This window comes from Suillus discolor (assembly GCF_016758755.1).
Source record: "Suillus discolor strain FC423 chromosome Unknown F5147scaffold_13, whole genome shotgun sequence".
NCBI classification, from domain to species: domain Eukaryota; kingdom Fungi; phylum Basidiomycota; class Agaricomycetes; order Boletales; family Suillaceae; genus Suillus; species Suillus discolor.
In genome coordinates, this window is record NW_024541260.1 from 90,813 (window position 1) to 107,830 (window position 17,018).

Genomic DNA, 17,018 nt, shown 5'->3' on the forward strand with positions numbered 1-17,018 from the left:
ATTATGTGTCATTCACAATTGATTCCGAGTTTCCGGTCCCGCAGCAGATTTTGAAGTCCAAGACTTTTTCGACTTTCTGATTCCTTGCAAGGATCATGGAGGAGGAAGGTAACAATGTTGAACAAGCCCAGATGAACATTGCGCTCATTCATCTAAAATGGATGCGAGAAGCAATGGTAATGGTGAGGATCCGTGTCTAGAGTATTGCTTGATCATGACACACTTCAGGCAGAAGAAGCATTAGCACACAGCGAAGTGCCGGTGGGCTGCGTCTTCGTCCGGAAAAACAGCATAATCGCGCGTGCGAGGAATCGCACCAATGAATTAAGAAATGTGACCATAAGGTCATCCAGTAGCATCCGCTGGTCTAATTCCTGCTTTACAGGCTTCTAGACATGCCGAGCTCGAAGCTATCGATCTTATCCTCGCTGATAAGGAGCTGACACCAGAGTCCACTCGTTATCCTCTGACAGATACTGTACTGTATGTCACAGTGGAACCATGCATCATGTGCGCTTCTGCACTTCGTCAGCTAGGCATTAAAGAAGTCTTTTATGGATGTGAGAATGATAAATTTGGTGGGTGCGGGAGTGTGTTAGGTGTCAATGCGAGGTCTGTTGTCGCAAAGTTATTTTTCGATTCCGAGTTCGACTAGTCACGTCAGCGAGAGGCATCCAGTTCATCCATCCTACCGAGCTACCAGCGGGTACCTTCGAGAAGAAGCCATAATGATTTTACGTCGCTTTTATGTGACAGAAAACGCAAACGGCATGTCCTGCTGTTCTCACTAATCAGGTCATCACACTGACGTGTCTTTTTGCTAGCTCCGATCCCAAAGCAAAAGTCAAGTCGGGTTCTCAAGACAGAAATTCCCCCGAAGATCCAAACCTGACCGCCGCTCACAATGGTATTACGTTCCAAACGTTTGATTGTCAGCATGAGAAGGCTGTGGCGCTGATTGCAGGCTTTTTTTTTCACAAGGTCGTCCAGGGCCACAGCATTGGTAACGCCACTGCCGCAGCACGTCCCCGACTCTCTTTGGCTTGCATATCTCCGTAATCGAATCCACACATTCTCCGTCTCGATGTCTATTCTATACGAACATTACTCCTTCAATAAACCCGATATAATTTCCGCCCATTCAACCCCAGAATCAATTCCGGCTCACGGACCTGAGCAATGTCAGCTGTTAAATGTGCCGTGCGACAAAGTGCTCCCTGTTTCATGATACCATTAACCCATGGAATGTCCTCGTCGTCGCAGTCCATGACCTCGTTCTTTTTGCTCTGGCAATGTTTCACCACCAAGACGTCGTCTGCGTTTGCCGTAATGCCTGCTATTCCCTGAATCAACCTGTTGGGCGCAGCGAACACACCAGGATGCTCCCGAAAGAATATGTATCCGAGCGCAGGTGCCCCCGCCGACATTTCCACAATCAGATTGTAAATTGTCCAGTAGATGAGATGAAGAGGTCCGGTCCCAGCTGATTCACCCAGTGCATCACCTGCAAGTGCGAAATATTACCGACCTTTTTGATTTCGTCCCTGAACGACACGGAGACCACAATGAGATTCCGGGCGCTCGTCACGTAGGGGAGCCCTCGCACGGACCCTTCGTGATGCTAGAACCATTCAATGTCAGCAGGATCTCAAGCTGCCCGCTTCGACCCAACTCACCGGCCAGTGCTCATTAATCTGTGCTACTTCCATCTGAATCCTCGTGATGTAGCCGAGATCAAGAGAACAGAACGCTCAACATTCACGCCTTGTTTCATGGAAATTTTCATGCCGATCATTATGTCGAGTCTCTGTCTTTGTCTGTATGATTCCAAACGTGTACGCCCATCTTCAACGCCTGTCTCCTTTACCACCACAACGCCAATTGTCTGACCTTCACGAATTATGTGTGACGCTATGTACTCGTTGTTGAACGTGTTTGCTGGTCGCGCTGCCTTCATCCTTAGTATGTGTATACTTGATCTCGATGCGGTCCTGTTGCTCAACCTTGCCTTGCATAGTTGATCGCGTTACGAGCAGAGTGCCTCATTTCCATGTAGTTCCCAGCACCAATATTCGGGAATCACCATCTCGACCGTCCTTTCATGACCCTGCTAACGCGAGTCCATAACCACAATGCTCTGGGCCTATCTGACCTCCGCAGGGGTCGTTCACTCATCGGCCTACAATTCGGCGGTCCACACTGTATGGGTGGGGGGCCTAGCACTCGCGGAAGTATTGGCTAGTGATGCAAGTATTGTAATGAACGAGGGGTTATTTACGAGCGCATCGCCGTATATTACACTATCGCTCTTGGCCTTGTTGGACATGATCAATCTTGCCATTCTAGCCCGAGAGATTGGGCCACGAAACCCCACCTGTCTGCCGCATCTTGGATCCTGTAAAGCCACTATGTCACATGTTTTTGACTTCCCAGAAAAACAAGCACATACCTCTTCTCAGTAGCCTTACCTGCGCCATGTCCTGCTTTTTTGTCAATGCGAATAAGGAGAGGGTGAGGATTATGAGCAAGTGTGTGTTGCAACGTCGCAGCATGTTTGAACGAGTGAAGGGGGACGACTCGATCATCATCTGACATAGTTTGATCAGCTAAAATTCAAAGATTCAGACCAAACAACACACGATCAGCAGTCATAAGCAACAGCGGAGGTAGGCTCTTGTCCGTTGGGACATTATGGAGCGGTGAAATGGGATAAATAAAATCAAAGTCATGTGGGTCATGTGGATTTCCGTAGTCAGACGTCCACGCTTTGCCTGCAGACCAAAACATTAGATCGACGTCAAACTCTGCGATGTAATATGTTCTTACCGATCGTGAAATCAGCGAACTATAAGTGTCACGGCTGAGCAGGGATAGATACTACCAAAACATGGCGCTCACCTTCAGGAGGTCAAGCACACCAACTTCGGCCACACTTGCCCCGAATGTGCCCTCTGGGGCGATATTCACGCAAGCGGCCACGAGCAATCCTGACATCATGGTTAAGAATCACTACAAATAGGCGGGTGGAGTGACCTACCTCCATTGGATCCACCGTTGATGGCGACCTTACCGGGAGCAGCAATCTTGTTTTGAACAAGATACTCACTGCACACGTGAGTTGTCAGATTGCGATGGCTAGAGAATTCCACTCACGTAGCAGCAATGAAATCATTAAAGACGTTAATCTGCGGCAACCATTAGATATGGTCTTTAGCAGTAATGAAGTTTTGCACCTTCCGTTCTTTTGTGCCAGCAAGATGCCATTCCTCGCCAAACTCGCCTCCTCCGCGAATATTGGGCAAAGCATATACAGCACCATATGCCTTGAGGAAAGTCAGGATGGTAGGACTAAACGAGGGGCTGAGTGATATACTGAATCCACCATAACCTGATTCATAGTGTCAAATATTGATTAAAACGGACGATGTCATCTTACCGTATTGAATAGCAGGTGCGGTTCCATCGGACTTTGTTGACTTGTGCTTCACGATGAACATCGGCACCTTCGTACCATCCTTGCTCTCATACCAGACTTGCTCAGCGCTGAACTCATCCGGTACCAGCCTCTCCATTATTGTTGACCGGTATATGCTCCAACGTTTGTCTTCACCTGGTTCATCGAAATCGTATCGTGCTACAATCCCAGGGTTGGTGAACCCAGTCAGGAACACGAAAAAGTGCGACTGTGCTCGGCGGCCATTGACTTCTGTAGCACCAACGAATTCTGGAGCAAGCCGAGTAAGCTGTTTGCCCTCCATCGAGTAGAGATATAATTCATCGATGACCTGCAGTTCTCCACGACGTTAGCTTCCGCAATATGAGTGGGTGGAGCAGCTCCACTTACATTGCGCTTGTATACAACGGCCAGTTTATCACCTCCCACGGCAGTAATGTCGTCCAAGTATGCATCTTTGACTTCCGGTATTAAGACCTTGTGCTGGCGCGATGGGTCTGCGAGGTCGATCGTGATAACTTGACATTGAGGCGCGTTCTCATTTGTCCGTAAGTATAGCTTGGTTCCGTCATTCGCGATGCTGATGGGAGAATGACATGGGGTGTCAGCAGGTCAAGTGGTTTCCATCAAAGATTAATGACACCACTGACACCGTGTATTCCGATTCGAACTCGTTTATAATCTTGTCCCATTTCATGTTTTGGCCAATTTCATTTTCTTGCAAATCAGCCACCCACAGCATGTTTTTCTAGGCCCAAAATAATCAAGTAAATCGGCGACGTAGGACAAGGGATGAGCGCAAACCTTTCCAGTGTCTTGGACGATATCAAGAAACAGATATCTCCCATCTACCTCCGAAACCGAGGCACCCCACATCCATTCGGGGTGCTCGGCATCTTTGATGACTAGGATATCTTGCGCTGAATGATTGAATTAGTCAAGAGAGTAGCAATACAACCAAATGTAGATAGCTCGAACATTGTGGAGTTCCGATTCTGTGATAGTAGAGCATAGCATCCTTATCGTCTGTGGTTTCTGTGCCAGCTTTGTCCTCCGTTGCAAGACCATGAGACTCTCTGCTTGGAAACCGCTGGGGAGAGTTCCTTCGGGGTGAGGTACAAAATAGAAATTACTCAGGACCTACCTGGTAGAAAAAACCTTTAGAATCATGAGTCCAAGTGATGGACGAAAATTTCACGAAACGAATCTCCTCTGCAAGCCTTTTTGCATGGTGATCGTTAGGTTGCCCATCGATCGCAGTGAAAGGTTCGCTTGTACGTCGCACATAAACTGTATAAAAATCGCTTCCCTGGAATGAACTGGAGATTAACGTCCTGTTCCGAATGGCATAGTATAGTCACGCACCGACAACGAGATGCCATAGGCGAAGTATTCGCCACAGCGAGAGAATGCCGTTACAGAGAGGGCCGCACTGCCGTCAGTGGACAACAGATTGGGCTATATAGTCATGTGTCATTACCCAAATCCGCTTAAAGTAGACGGGCATTTCGACTTACATCAAAGTAGACTTCTCCGCCTGGCCCCTTCTCCCCCGACCCATCAGGGAGATTAGCGTCTTTAGAACGGCAAATCACTGTAAAACTAGATATTTGGCATCCAACATGTTCATGGTGTCCCAACCTACCTGACTGAGGCTGAAGACCGCTATTGTAGTACCAGTACCAACGACCATCATACTTGAGCGATGGCGCAGAAAACTTGGAAGAAGTGAGAATAATAAAAAAACAGCTAACTGTTATGATGACGGACCTTAGCATAGTCAGTATTTGCCCTGATCTCCTGCTCTAGTTTAGTTCGAGCAGGATTTTTATCTAAGTAAGATCTAGTAAATTGGTCTTGCGCCGTGGTCCACTGATCAGTCTCCTGTGACTGTTGCTCGAGCCATTGATATGGATCAGAAACGCGAACTTCGCCCTGTTTCTCGCTCTTGTAGATATCGACATGATCGGACCGACGAGCTTGTGGATATTGGTTAGGTGTCCAGGGAGTGGCCATGGTTCTGGTATGAGTTGAACGTGAAGCAAAGCTGAAGAGCTTATAAATGCGAGTTGTGGGACGAAATACGCGGAGACCCAGTATGAGCATTAAGAATCTAGATGGCCACCTCCGCTTTAATCTAAATCAGATCAGGAAGTGCCAAGTGTCCCACAGCAAACGACAACATGCCAAATGATTAAATCGATAAAAGCGGCAAATCCAGGCTGCTTTTCAAGCCTTCGATACAGAAACGGACACGGTGTTTAAGTCCAAGGTGGGTCTACTCAGCGTCTGGAGCGACTCGGACCTGGGTTCCTTTTAAATTGTTGAAATATTCAGGACCCTCAAAATTCGAGCCGAAATGGTACCGGCAGTGGCACCTGTCCTGACTCCCCTTCCAAACAGAAAAAGAAATGTCTAGAGACGGTCGACAATGAGCGATAAGTACTCACGAGTTGTTGATATTTTAAAAATTAACTTGAACAAGGGATGCCACTAATTAGTAATTAGTAAGCGCTTCTGACATTGTAACCGACGGCCACGGCAACAACCACATACCGGGCCTCTGATTCTAACATGTGCAAACAACGTCTCCTCGAAAGAAACTCAAAAGTTAGTTGAAACGCCTTCCTCCTTGCTATGGATCAGGTTTGTAAATAGATGGCCTATCAAGCTCTCATATATCTGATACTCCACACAGGATTCTTTCAGGCAACTTCTTCAGACGCCTCGAGTGCCCGGTGCGACTTCGCAACTCAAGGGAGCTCGGGGAGCATCCGATCTATTCAAGCAGCATGTCCAATATCTCGAGTTTAAATGCATGTAGTAACTAAATTAACAGAAAAGCTTCGGGATCATCTACGCCAACATTCAAGCCACGCAAAGTGAAGAAGACTGAATCTAAATACCGTGATAGGGCCGCGGAGAGACGTGATGGCGGGAAAAGTGACTATGCTCAGGTACATCTGTCCTTGTCCTGTGCTTGGGACACTAATAATGAGTGCAGGTTGAAGCTGTTCTCGAAGTTTTCGAACAGCGGACTGCAAATGAAGATAAAGATACGGTGTGTGCTATCCCATGTATTTTCATGTTTCTACTGACATTCCCTAGGTCGACGAGCAGCGCCAGTATCTTGGCGGAGACAGAGAACATACAATCCTAGTGAAGGGCCTGGATATATCCCTGCTAGAGCAGAACAAAGCTCGGGCAGCTGCTTCTACCGAAGATGATGATACCCTTGAACAAGCTTTCATTGAAGCCTCCTCGAAACCCACGGCACATAAGAAGAGGACTCGCGAAGACATCATCCGTGAGCTGAAGGCCAAAAGGAACGGCGAGGGCTTGCAATCCTTCGACACCACCGCGGAGCCTCTCGAAGATGAGGCCCGTGACCTTGAGAAAGCAAAGAAGGCAGGGAAATTCAAACCAATTAGTTTCAAGCCAATAGGAGTGCAGAAAGAGGACAAGGGTACCAAAAAGCGCAGCAAGGAAGAGAGCGCAAGCCGTGACAAGAAGAGGAAGAAAAGGAAAGTGGAGGGAACTTTGGGTTCACCTCAGCCGTCCAACACCATTCCTCACCCAGAAGCTAAGCTTCCAGCGGTAGCGCCACTTTCTGTTGCCAAAGTATTCTCACAAAGACCTCCATCTCCACTCGATGACGATGTAGATATTTTTGCGGGGGCTGGTGACTATGAAGGCTTCCCTGGGGACGATGACAGTGATGAAGATGACTTAGTAGATGCCGACAACACCGAATCGAAGCATCGTGATAATGATTTACATCCTTCATCCGAACCCGCTCATTCTAAAGGATGGTTTGGAGATGAACACAATGACGAAGGATCAATACAACCACTAGCATCCACTGAGAGCGCTGCACCTCAGTTGCCTTCATCAAACCATATACCTCAAGTGGATGAAGAGGAAGAGGAACCCTTGCGTCTCAAACCATTAGAGTCATCCGCATTACCCTCGATCCGCGATTTTCTTGCGATGGATGCTGCTGCCGAAAAGGAGGATCAAAGGAAAGCCCGAAAAGAAAAACGGAAAACCAAGAAGAAATCTGGCGGGGATGATGACGACTGAGGCTAGTTACAACGTTGTGCAGTGTTATGTTATATACCCGCGCAACATTTGGCATGCATATGATGAACAATTGATCGGCAACACTTCATATTTTAGCATCGTGTGGACTCGCAAACAAAAACTTTCCGCGAGACTTGTAGTGTGCGAATCCCAGTCGTGAATCCATTCCGTCAATTGTCCTAAAAACAGGACACTGTTTCAGCGAGTAGATCAACATTCGCAACATCACCCACCGCTTCTTCATTTCACTTGCCCAAGTGATGTCTTTCAATGGTGGAGCATTCAAGGATGCTCCAAGCAGCCCAAGAATGAGCGCAAGAATGCTCTCATACACGATCTACTCCGAGCATACTGTTATTTATGTTGTACTTGACGTGATGAGTTTACTTACATCTAGAGGTAATGATCCTTCGGGCTTTCCCAAAGCCTTCAAAAGTGACAAATCTGCAAGTAAATTTAGCCCTAGACTCAAATCCTGGCTGCCTCGGGCTCTAAGCTTTATTATGATGCTCACGTTCGTACGTGGAGTATGCGGCTATGGAGCAAATTGAGTAATGTGAGATGTCAGAAAGGATGCTCATACCGTGAAGAAGCGCGAGCGTAGCCAAAGTAAGGAACAACTTTTCAATCATAACAGAAGCGAGACGGAGGTGGGTAAGGCCAAGGTTGTTTGTTTCTAACGCTCTTGCCAAACACAAAAACTATAATTAGACGTTTCCATCTTAGGCTTAGAGCCATTTCTGAAATTATTCATCATGACGGTGACTCCGAGAGACGCCTGGACTGATATTAATATTAATGTCACAAGTATAAAAACCAGGATGACTCATTCACAAGGCCATATAAATACAGTCCCACTTCGCTTCATCTTATCTTCTCTTTGGACTCGCAAGGCTGATTGGCAGAATGGACACCTCAAATTCTCCTCGTATGATAAGCGAAACAACGCCTCTGGTCGTAGTAGCAAGGACGAAAAAGCCTAAAACACCACTCCCAAAACTCCAGATAGGCATACTTATGGTATTGCAACTTGTCGAACCTATCGCTTCGATGTCCATATTTCCATACATCAATCAGGTATGATGATTTGACAATGGGTCATCAGATTGTTTTACATTCATTCTTCATATGTTTATTTCAGCTTATCAGAGAACTTGGCATCACCGGCGGTAACGATGCAGCCGTAGGATATTATGCTGGAATAATTGTAGGCACCGAGATTACTATGAGTTGCGAGAATCATGATTTCCTCATCCTACTAATCGGATATAATTGACAGGAATCTCTGTTCTTTGTCGCACAGACACTGACAATGCTGAGATGGAGTCGGTTATCTGACCGTATCGGACGCAAGCCAGTGTTATTAGTAGGGCTATCAGGAACTTGTATCTCAATGCTATGTTTCGGTCTCTCGACGACGTTCTGGGGCCTTGTCGTTAGGTATGACTTCAGCTGAAGATATGAAATACAATTCTTACGATGTTTTCTAGCCGCTGTATGTGCGGTGTACTGAACGGCAATGTTTCAGTGATGAAGACTATGGTGGGCGAATTGACGGACTCTACGAATATGGCTCAGGGATTTGCCTTGATTCCAATAATGTGGTGCATTGGAGGGTTTATTGGGTAAGTGCAACTATCGACTATCTGAATGGCCACAATTAAATCCACACACCAGTCCTTTAATAGGCGGAACGCTCGCACGTCCACAAGATAACTGGCCCGGATTATTCGCTAATCCATTTTGGACCAAATACCCATATTTTCTACCTTGTGCAGTGTCTGCTAGTGGGATTATAGTGGGCTTTTTAGTTCTGTTATTTTTCTTGGAAGAAGTAAGTTTTACTACCTGTGTCATCGCAAAACATTGCTTATGATCGGCAGACATTATCAACCAAACGTCGGCCAAAGTTGACAGCAACCACTCTAGGTAATTCAAATGGTGTCGACAGTAATAATCGAGAAGATCTTTCACAAACATCTAACATGCCCCTGCGATCTCTGCTCACACCTACTATTGTCATTCCAATTGCAAACTACGCCATGCTCGCCTTGCTTGATATTGCTCTTATGGCTCTTTTTCCGCTGTTCTTTTCTACACCTACCTATCTTGGCGGCCTTGGTTTTACCCCTTCTCGTATTGGCTTGTGGATAGCGATGCTTGCAATAGCGGATGGTATCTTCCAGGCACTGTTCTTCGCCAAAATTGTCGACTGGGTTGGTCCAAAGCGTCTCTTCTGTGTTTCCGTGTCGTGCTTCGCGCCAGTCATGCTCATGTTCCCGATCATGTCGTGGCTTGTACACACAAGGGGGATGGTTGATCATGCAATCGTATTTACATTGATTAGCCAACTAGCGTTGACAATTATATGGGATATGGCATTCGGTACGTGTCACGACGAAACCCCATCCTGTCATTGAAACTAAAACACACATAATTATAGGGACTGTATTCATGTTTATCACGGCCTCTGCCCCCACAAAGAACGTCCTTGGCACCATCAATGGTCTTGGTCAAACCTCCGCGTCCATGGCTCGTGTCATTGGGCCTGCATTTGCAACTTCGCTTTTTGCATTCTCAAAGGAACACAATATTCTCAACGGGAATGCAGTCTATGTTGTCTTGATTGTGCTGGCTGGTATATTGAGGTGGCTAGGGTCACAATTGCCAGATGAAATACAAGATAGGGATGAGTGATTTAAAAGGTAACCAGCGGAAAATACATATGCATCGCTGTCCAAAGTGGCCACCCGTAGTACCTTGTGCATATTTACATTTGTTCTAGTGCAACGTTTCGCATAACTGCATGGGTTTCAATCATGATACGTCTGACTAATGGGTAGTCAATGTTATTGTCCAGCTTCAACGACACTGAATCGTTCGTGCCGTAGTAATTCCACAGCACGTGAACTTGAGTACTGAAATTCAAATTGCAAATAAGACACTAAAATGATACCATTGCCTGCACCTTTCCCGCAGATGAAGTTCATCACCCGTGGTACTTGCTCTCCTTCGACTCATTAATATGATGTAAAACATTCCGTCGCGTTATCGTGAGGTACTAATTAATTAAGCACTGGGTGAGGCTACGGGGTCAAGGGCAACATTCAATGGCCTTGGACGAAAAACAAGCTCATCACACTTACAGACATCAATATTTGAAGTGCCAGACCTCAACCACAACCTCACAAAGTCGGTCAATCAACTCGTTTATGTGGTAAAAGCACCAATACGTAGAACGGTTCATGACATGCTCATTACACGACCAGTTTACATGATACAATTGTCGGCTACTCTACACAGCAGGAGGCTTTGCACCAGGTTGGAAGGTGTAAGTCATATGGCACTTGCCACAGTATTGACGGTCTTTGTGGAAAGCCATCTGAGATGGATCATCAGCCCCGCGTGACAGGTTAAACTCAAGCTAACACTTACGAAGACACCAGCACCGCACTCAGCGTTGGGGCACTCGCGGCGAAGACGCTTGATCTTCCCGTCCGAGTCCACCTTGTAGTATTTCAAGATCGACATCTTAACCTTCTTGCGCTTGTGCTTAATTTTCTTAGGGGTCTGTTAGAGTAGGATGATGAGCATAAAATTTCATTAAGGACATTCAATGCTACTCGCGTTGTATGTTTTCTTCTTGCGCTTCTTGGCACCACCACGGAGGCGAAGAACCAAGTGAAGAGTGGACTCCTTTTGGATGTTGTAGTCGCTAAGAGTACGGCCATCCTCGAGCTGCTTTCCAGCGAAGATCAGACGCTGCTGGTCGGGGGGAATACTAAGACAGTGATGAGTGTTGATGATACGTATGTGCCATAGAAAACCTTACCCTTCCTTGTCCTGGATCTTGGCTTTGACATTGTCGATGGTGTCTGAAGACTCGACTTCAAGAGTGATAGTCTTGCCCGTGAGGCTAATATCAATGTCAGGTGAAACTACAGAAACTAGTCCCGAACTGCACGCACGTCTTTACAAAGATCTGCATTTTGCCGGACGCTTCTGTCTGTCCAACGAATGATCGATGGAGTCGTTGACGAAAGCAAGAGCCGCAGTCGTGGAGGTTGCAATTGTAAGATGGAAAAGATGATTAATCCCTGAAAACCTTAATCAACCTGATGATGGTCTGTGCGTGGGAGTACTATCAACTGACTAATCAACCTACGACGCGTCGCGCTCAACGCGCCAGCCAGCTACATCAAATTCATTGCTTTGGGACGCGTCATGACTGGTGACGGCCAAATGGATGTTGACTCTACGCCATTACTTGACAAGGGTAAAAAAAAGGCTGTAGAGCCACATGAGGATAACAATTTGCCTTGGTTGCGTCTTCCATCTTTCCCTGTCGGCGTCTTTGCTCAATACGCGATAGGGTAGAGAAGTATCGACCAGTCACACTGGACGATGTGGTTTCACACAAGGATATCACAACGACAAGTTGAGTTCCGCCGGGCTCGAGCAATGCATACACTGAACTTCACTCAGTTGTGAAATTCATTGAGAAGAACCGCTTGCCTCATCTTCTATTCTATGGTCCACCTGGAACTGGGAAGACGTCCACAATTCTTGCAGTGGCGAGACGAATTTATGGAGCAGAATACAAGAAACAAATATTGGAGGTGAAGCTCCTCTGGATCTGCACAGCGCAATGTTGATCTTGTTCAGCTCAATGCATCGGACGACAGAGGTATAGATGTAGTGCGCGAACAGATCAAGCAATTTGCCGAGACCCGGACATTATTTTCGAAAGGCTTCAAGCTCATCATCCTCGATGAAGCCGACATGATGACACAGCAAGCTCAAGCTGCACTACGTCGTGTCATTGAGCAATACACCAAGAATGTGCGGTTTTGCATTATCTGCAATTACGTGAACAAGATAGCTCCAGCAATTCAGAGTCGATGTACGAGATTCCGTTTTTCGCCACTGCCCATTGCAGAGGTAGAGAAGCGCGTGAATGCCATCGTGGTAGCTGAGAAGTATGTAGAGTGATTTCTAAAGTTACTACTAAACACCCAACTTTGTAACAGGGTGAATCTGACTCAGGACGGCAAAAAGGCCCTTTTAAAGCTGTCGAAAGGAGACATGCGGAGAGCCCTTAATGTCCTACAAGCATGTCACGCAGCATATAGCTCTATCGGAGAGACTGAAATTTATAACTGCACTGGAAACCCTCACCCGTCAGATATCGAAACCATCGTAAACTCCATGCTTTCCGATGAATTCACCACTTCTTACCAAAGTAAGCTCTTTCGCATTCTGTTTTTAGTGCCTCACAAAACCTCTGTCAGTGATCTCGGCCATGAAAACAGAACGTGGACTTGCACTGCAAGACTTGATATCGGGTACATACGAATACGTGGAAACGATTGAATTCAAGCCACAGGCCCGAGTATATTTACTTGACTTCCTAGCTACCACCGAGTATGTCTCGTCTACGTCCAGTTTCGTGACAAATGATTGATATCTTTCTCATTAGGCATAGATTATCGACCGGCGGGAGTGAGAAGATGCAATTATCTGCTCTACTTGGAGCGTTCAAAAATGCTGTAGAGCTCTCTGCGAAGTGATACGTCGTATAATTGAAGTACCTGACAATAACCTTTCACAAGGTTTCTTGTACCCCAATCTAATTTCCCGAGTTGTATTTGGTGTCTCACATTATCCTAGTAGATCACAAAATTCGAAATTACCCCAGATGCGGCGTTCACAATCTGTCGAGTCGCATACTGACAAGTTTCAGGGGGCTGCTTGAATTGCAATTTCTACTGGCTACTTGTCATTGTCAATAACTTGACACTTGGACTCCGAGCTGAAGTTAATGCCTGAATATTTTGTTTGACCATCTACGCTCTGTAACATCATAAGTTCAGGTAGGCCTATAAGTACCTCGATGAAGTCTCAACTAGACAACGCAACGAATCACGTGAATTATGATCACCTGACTCAATAGTTAGTCGTGGAGGCGTGCAGAATTACTAGTGTAGACTTACTCTCCTGATTTCGACGTCGGTTGGACGCATGTCTTTTCCTCTCCCTGATCATCTCCCGCGGCAGCTTGATGTTTCATCGAACGTTCTTTCCAAGCTCGACTCTGTAACATTACAGTCCCTAAATTCGTCCTTTGCATCCTCATGTAAAGCTGAGCTTGACGAATCCATTCGATTGACCAAGGTATTCTCTCGTTATTATATGAATTTTCCGTGGAGTAATGATTTGGAGTAGACACAAATTCATGACAGAATATGTGCAGAATCTTCTAGCTTCCAAAGACAGCTGTCTTCGGCAAAGTCTCTGAAAGAACGACTGAATGCACTGTCTGGACATGTCCAAACCCTAAGTGTTACACTTTCGGACTCTAAAGCATGTATTCTCTCTGCTCTGTGTCATAAGATGCATCGCTAATACTTCACTAGTCCGGTCTAGTCCCAGTCTTGCTTGAGGCTTTGGAAGCTCACCAATCACTTGCCCAAGAATCCTTGGATGCAGATGTCTTGAGTGATTCTCTTTCACACCTTTCTGAATGTAGAGCACAACTGGATGCGCTGCAGAAGCTGGTTGACACAGGGGATCTGCCTCCGGCTGTAGTCGCGTGTCATGCTTTGAATTCCTCGCTGATCTCCGTTCCCGGACCACTGAAAGACGCATTGGTAGTGTCTGAAATACAGGTAAGAGTATAATATTATTTTGTTCTGTCTCAACTTGCTTGCCTGTAGGCTCGGCTGCGTGTGCTTAGCAATTGTGTGGAGGAGCTGCTCAGCGATGCTTACACCAAGAGTATTATTGTGAACCCATCTCAAGTTATCATCAAACCATTTGTGCTTGGTGAGTGACAGAGCAACATGGTGGGGGGTATCTGAAGTAGTTTTCCAGTGCCTCGGTCACTGAAGCCCTTACCTCTTTCGTCCGTCCTCTCATCGATCAGCTCCGCATCACTGGCATCGCATCTTTCCACCCTGAGGAGGGATATTCTAACACACTACATCGAGTGTTCTTTTGACCAGCCAACGTCACTCACGGTCAGCACTATGACAGATACATCTGGCGCTTTGATGCACGTCCTCGGCCGATTCCCTTCGTCACCAAATACAACTGACACAGGTTCCCCACTTGCCAACGTATCTACGACCCTCGACTTCTTACTCAAACAATTATTTCCCACCCTCCCGTCGACCCACAAACACAGTTTTCCGCGAAGTCTCAGCAAACCCATCTCTACTGCAGTCCTGGCCCGTTTACTTATTCCTGGTCTGCCTTCACAGCTTGAAGCTCTACCCGCTTTTTTACAAATTGCACACAAGGCAGTGGACTTAGAAGACAAGTACATCGTCGGGATGCTCGATGCTTCTAGCGAGAAGGAAATCAAAGCTTGGGTCAACAATGTTTGTACTCATTATGAGCGACAACGGCGCTCACACATTCTCGATTTTACTCGCAAACTTATCGTTCAAAGTATATCTTCTTCTGAGCCAACATTCTATGCCCAGTTGTCCCTCTCACAAGACACCCCTGACAAGGTTGGGCTTGCGCCTACAGATGAAGGTGACGCATGGGGACTTGATGACGATGGTCAGAGTTTGAATGCAGGATCGAGGTCTGCGCCAGAAGAGGAGAATGTTTGGGGCTTTGATGATGATAAGGAAAGTCAACAAGCTAAACCTGCGGAAATAGTCGAGGAAGACCCAGGGGATGCATGGGGCTGGAATGATGAAGAGCCCGTACCTGAAGAACTAGGGCAAGGAGAAGACACATGGGATGACCCATGGGGTGAAGAACCTTCCCTATCGGAGGTTACTCCTGCTGTGCGGACAGTACCTGTGTTATCCCAACGCCCGTCTGCGGACTCTGCACCTGCGACGCAAAGGGTCTCCCGCCCCACGGACAGTACCTCTCGTCATCCTGCTACGTCAGGGCCCATAACTGAGCCATATCTGGTGTCTACTCTGGCGAAGTCAATCATTCGTACGGTCGAGGACGCGTTGCGCGAAGGACAAGAACTATCATCTTCGGGTATTCTTTCCACCTCACCAACATCTACAACGACGCCTGGGGTACTCATTATGCAATCAGGAGCACTGGCATTAGATTTGTATCGTGCAGTATACCCCATCGTCGCTGCAGCACGACTCGTTCGCCCTGGTGATGTTATGAAATTCTCCAACAACTGTTGTTGGCTCGCAGAGGAGGTTGGTCGCTTGGTTACACGCGAGCGGGGAGTGCTTGTTGTGAAAGACAAGTTAGAGGAATGCAAGAGTGTCTTGCAGGTGTTAGCTGACAGTTGGTATCAAGACGGCATTGTGAGTTCTCGACTCTTTACCGTCACTGACATTGAAGTAGTCATGCGTGTATTTGAACAGGACAGACAACGGACGGCCCTGGGTGACATTCTAGCGAGTGCGAAGGGCTTCACAGACACGTCAGACCAGGATCGATATGATGACTGTGAGATGGCCATTTCCCGTGTCGTTCGCGAGATCCGAAGCGCTGCGAATGCGTGGAAGGTACGACTGAGGCGCATCTTATGATGTTGAAAGCAGCTGATTTTACACGCTTACCGTAGCCCATCCTCCCTAAGGGCAAGTATTATACCGCCGTGGGAGCAATAGTCGAAGTTTCATTGCAGCGGATCCTTGAGAACATACTTGCAATTCCTGATATCCCTGAGGTAGAGTCGCAGAAACTGAGCGAGTTGTGCAGAATATTGGCTGCTCTTGAAGGGCTCTTTGTTGAAGACTTCAGCGAGGTAGGTTTACTGTACTTTTCAAGATACTTGACTCATCAATGCCCAGTCATCTTTCGTGGTATCATACGTTCCGTCGTGGTTGAAATTCTCATATCTTTCTGAACTCCTGGTATATCTATTCAAATCAGGTTATTGGATCAATACCTCATTGCGCTTGTTTTTCAGGAAGCTTCCATGGCTGATCTCACATACCTTTTCGAAGAAGGAGCTCTAGTGGACTTTGGGGTGGACGAGTTGGTGAAACTTGTGCGTGCCTTGTTTGCAGACACACCGCTGAGGACGAAGACTCTGGACAAAATCATGGGTGGTCATCCAGTCCGGTGATCAAATACTATTAAGTATAATAATTGCGGATTACCGGATGTATGACGGCAATTGGTTCGTAGCCAGCCTGGCGTATACTACCACGGATGCCCAAGTGGCGCAGCCAGGCTGGTCGATCTCGGAGGGATTTGGCATTGATACTCATCGCTTTGCCATAGTCTTTGTGCTTACTATTCGTGCATATATGCTACAAGCGATCCGTTCGCCTGCGGACGGCTCAGTAATATATTCCTTTGCAGTTGACTCGAGCGTGTGGGATTAAAAGAGGAAGTGATACTAGGGAGACAATATACTTCGCCTGTCTGTGGAATCTGGACTTCGACGAAGCGTCGGTGCATCGCTGTAGTGATTCGCGCGCGCGCATTTCGCATAGAATGAAAAGATGACAGTATAGCTCAATAGTAATCTCATCAC

At 46.8% G+C, this 17,018-nt stretch overlaps 9 protein-coding genes across 9 annotated transcripts; 5 read left to right on the plus strand and 4 right to left on the minus strand.

The window, feature by feature from the left end:
• The first annotated feature begins 49 nt into the window (after positions 1 to 49).
• Positions 50 to 1,002, plus strand: F5147DRAFT_58558 (cytidine deaminase-like protein). The gene is made up of 5 exons (XM_041431873.1): positions 50 to 182; positions 229 to 333; positions 386 to 612; positions 665 to 768; positions 825 to 1,002. The coding sequence occupies exons 1-5, from the start codon at positions 96 to 98 to the stop codon at positions 890 to 892; spliced, it is 591 nt and encodes a 196-aa protein (XP_041295547.1). The 5' UTR covers positions 50 to 95; the 3' UTR covers positions 893 to 1,002.
• Positions 975 to 2,015, minus strand: F5147DRAFT_650561 (uncharacterized protein; the record flags this gene model as incomplete). The annotated part of the gene is made up of 5 exons (XM_041433453.1): positions 975 to 1,088; positions 1,173 to 1,504; positions 1,525 to 1,621; positions 1,677 to 1,709; positions 1,920 to 2,015. 5 exons carry the CDS (start codon positions 2,013 to 2,015, stop codon positions 975 to 977), a joined length of 672 nt encoding a protein of 223 aa, XP_041295548.1.
• F5147DRAFT_789996 (prolyl oligopeptidase) lies at positions 2,011 to 5,470 on the minus strand (the record flags this gene model as incomplete). Its single annotated transcript, XM_041443040.1, has 18 exons — positions 2,011 to 2,395; positions 2,450 to 2,588; positions 2,640 to 2,771; positions 2,827 to 2,845; positions 2,899 to 2,987; positions 3,038 to 3,105; positions 3,154 to 3,185; positions 3,234 to 3,388; positions 3,437 to 3,785; positions 3,845 to 4,034; positions 4,105 to 4,202; positions 4,259 to 4,374; positions 4,433 to 4,544; positions 4,599 to 4,763; positions 4,820 to 4,912; positions 4,972 to 5,048; positions 5,100 to 5,172; positions 5,225 to 5,470. The coding sequence occupies 18 exons, from the start codon at positions 5,468 to 5,470 to the stop codon at positions 2,329 to 2,331; spliced, it is 2,220 nt and encodes a 739-aa protein (XP_041295549.1). The 3' UTR covers positions 2,011 to 2,328.
• A 621-nt stretch (positions 5,471 to 6,091) lies between these two features.
• F5147DRAFT_835116 (RED-like protein N-terminal region-domain-containing protein) lies at positions 6,092 to 7,537 on the plus strand (the record flags this gene model as incomplete). The annotated part of the gene is made up of 5 exons (XM_041443946.1): positions 6,092 to 6,100; positions 6,153 to 6,262; positions 6,294 to 6,411; positions 6,459 to 6,515; positions 6,563 to 7,537. 5 exons carry the CDS (start codon positions 6,092 to 6,094, stop codon positions 7,535 to 7,537), a joined length of 1,269 nt encoding a protein of 422 aa, XP_041295550.1.
• On the minus strand, positions 7,432 to 8,222 carry F5147DRAFT_58413 (magnesium transporter). Its single transcript, XM_041431776.1, has 5 exons — positions 8,121 to 8,222; positions 8,052 to 8,072; positions 7,929 to 7,981; positions 7,771 to 7,874; positions 7,432 to 7,716 (listed from the first exon to the last, which is right to left on the minus strand). Exons 1-5 carry the CDS (start codon positions 8,167 to 8,169, stop codon positions 7,623 to 7,625), a joined length of 321 nt encoding a protein of 106 aa, XP_041295551.1. The 5' UTR covers positions 8,170 to 8,222; the 3' UTR covers positions 7,432 to 7,622.
• A 77-nt stretch (positions 8,223 to 8,299) lies between these two features.
• F5147DRAFT_682223 (major facilitator superfamily domain-containing protein) lies at positions 8,300 to 10,355 on the plus strand. Its single transcript, XM_041436434.1, has 7 exons — positions 8,300 to 8,614; positions 8,679 to 8,744; positions 8,817 to 8,977; positions 9,028 to 9,162; positions 9,215 to 9,371; positions 9,421 to 9,922; positions 9,981 to 10,355. Exons 1-7 carry the CDS (start codon positions 8,444 to 8,446, stop codon positions 10,232 to 10,234), a joined length of 1,446 nt encoding a protein of 481 aa, XP_041295552.1. The 5' UTR covers positions 8,300 to 8,443; the 3' UTR covers positions 10,235 to 10,355.
• A 347-nt stretch (positions 10,356 to 10,702) lies between these two features.
• F5147DRAFT_682224 (ubiquitin-40S ribosomal protein S31 fusion protein) lies at positions 10,703 to 11,601 on the minus strand. Its single transcript, XM_041436435.1, has 5 exons — positions 11,506 to 11,601; positions 11,370 to 11,453; positions 11,165 to 11,318; positions 10,973 to 11,107; positions 10,703 to 10,919 (listed from the first exon to the last, which is right to left on the minus strand). The coding sequence occupies exons 1-5, from the start codon at positions 11,523 to 11,525 to the stop codon at positions 10,833 to 10,835; spliced, it is 480 nt and encodes a 159-aa protein (XP_041295553.1). The 5' UTR covers positions 11,526 to 11,601; the 3' UTR covers positions 10,703 to 10,832.
• A 123-nt stretch (positions 11,602 to 11,724) lies between these two features.
• Positions 11,725 to 13,362, plus strand: F5147DRAFT_682229 (P-loop containing nucleoside triphosphate hydrolase protein). The gene is made up of 7 exons (XM_041436436.1): positions 11,725 to 11,859; positions 11,910 to 11,974; positions 12,023 to 12,156; positions 12,203 to 12,516; positions 12,568 to 12,779; positions 12,829 to 12,961; positions 13,017 to 13,362. The coding sequence occupies exons 1-7, from the start codon at positions 11,762 to 11,764 to the stop codon at positions 13,105 to 13,107; spliced, it is 1,047 nt and encodes a 348-aa protein (XP_041295554.1). The 5' UTR covers positions 11,725 to 11,761; the 3' UTR covers positions 13,108 to 13,362.
• Positions 13,363 to 13,531: 169 nt separating this feature from the next.
• F5147DRAFT_682234 (uncharacterized protein) lies at positions 13,532 to 16,847 on the plus strand. The gene is made up of 9 exons (XM_041436437.1): positions 13,532 to 13,711; positions 13,763 to 13,900; positions 13,954 to 14,205; positions 14,254 to 14,362; positions 14,411 to 15,834; positions 15,895 to 16,038; positions 16,098 to 16,280; positions 16,327 to 16,389; positions 16,446 to 16,847. Exons 1-9 carry the CDS (start codon positions 13,559 to 13,561, stop codon positions 16,602 to 16,604), a joined length of 2,625 nt encoding a protein of 874 aa, XP_041295555.1. The 5' UTR covers positions 13,532 to 13,558; the 3' UTR covers positions 16,605 to 16,847.
• The last annotated feature ends 171 nt before the right edge of the window (positions 16,848 to 17,018 follow it).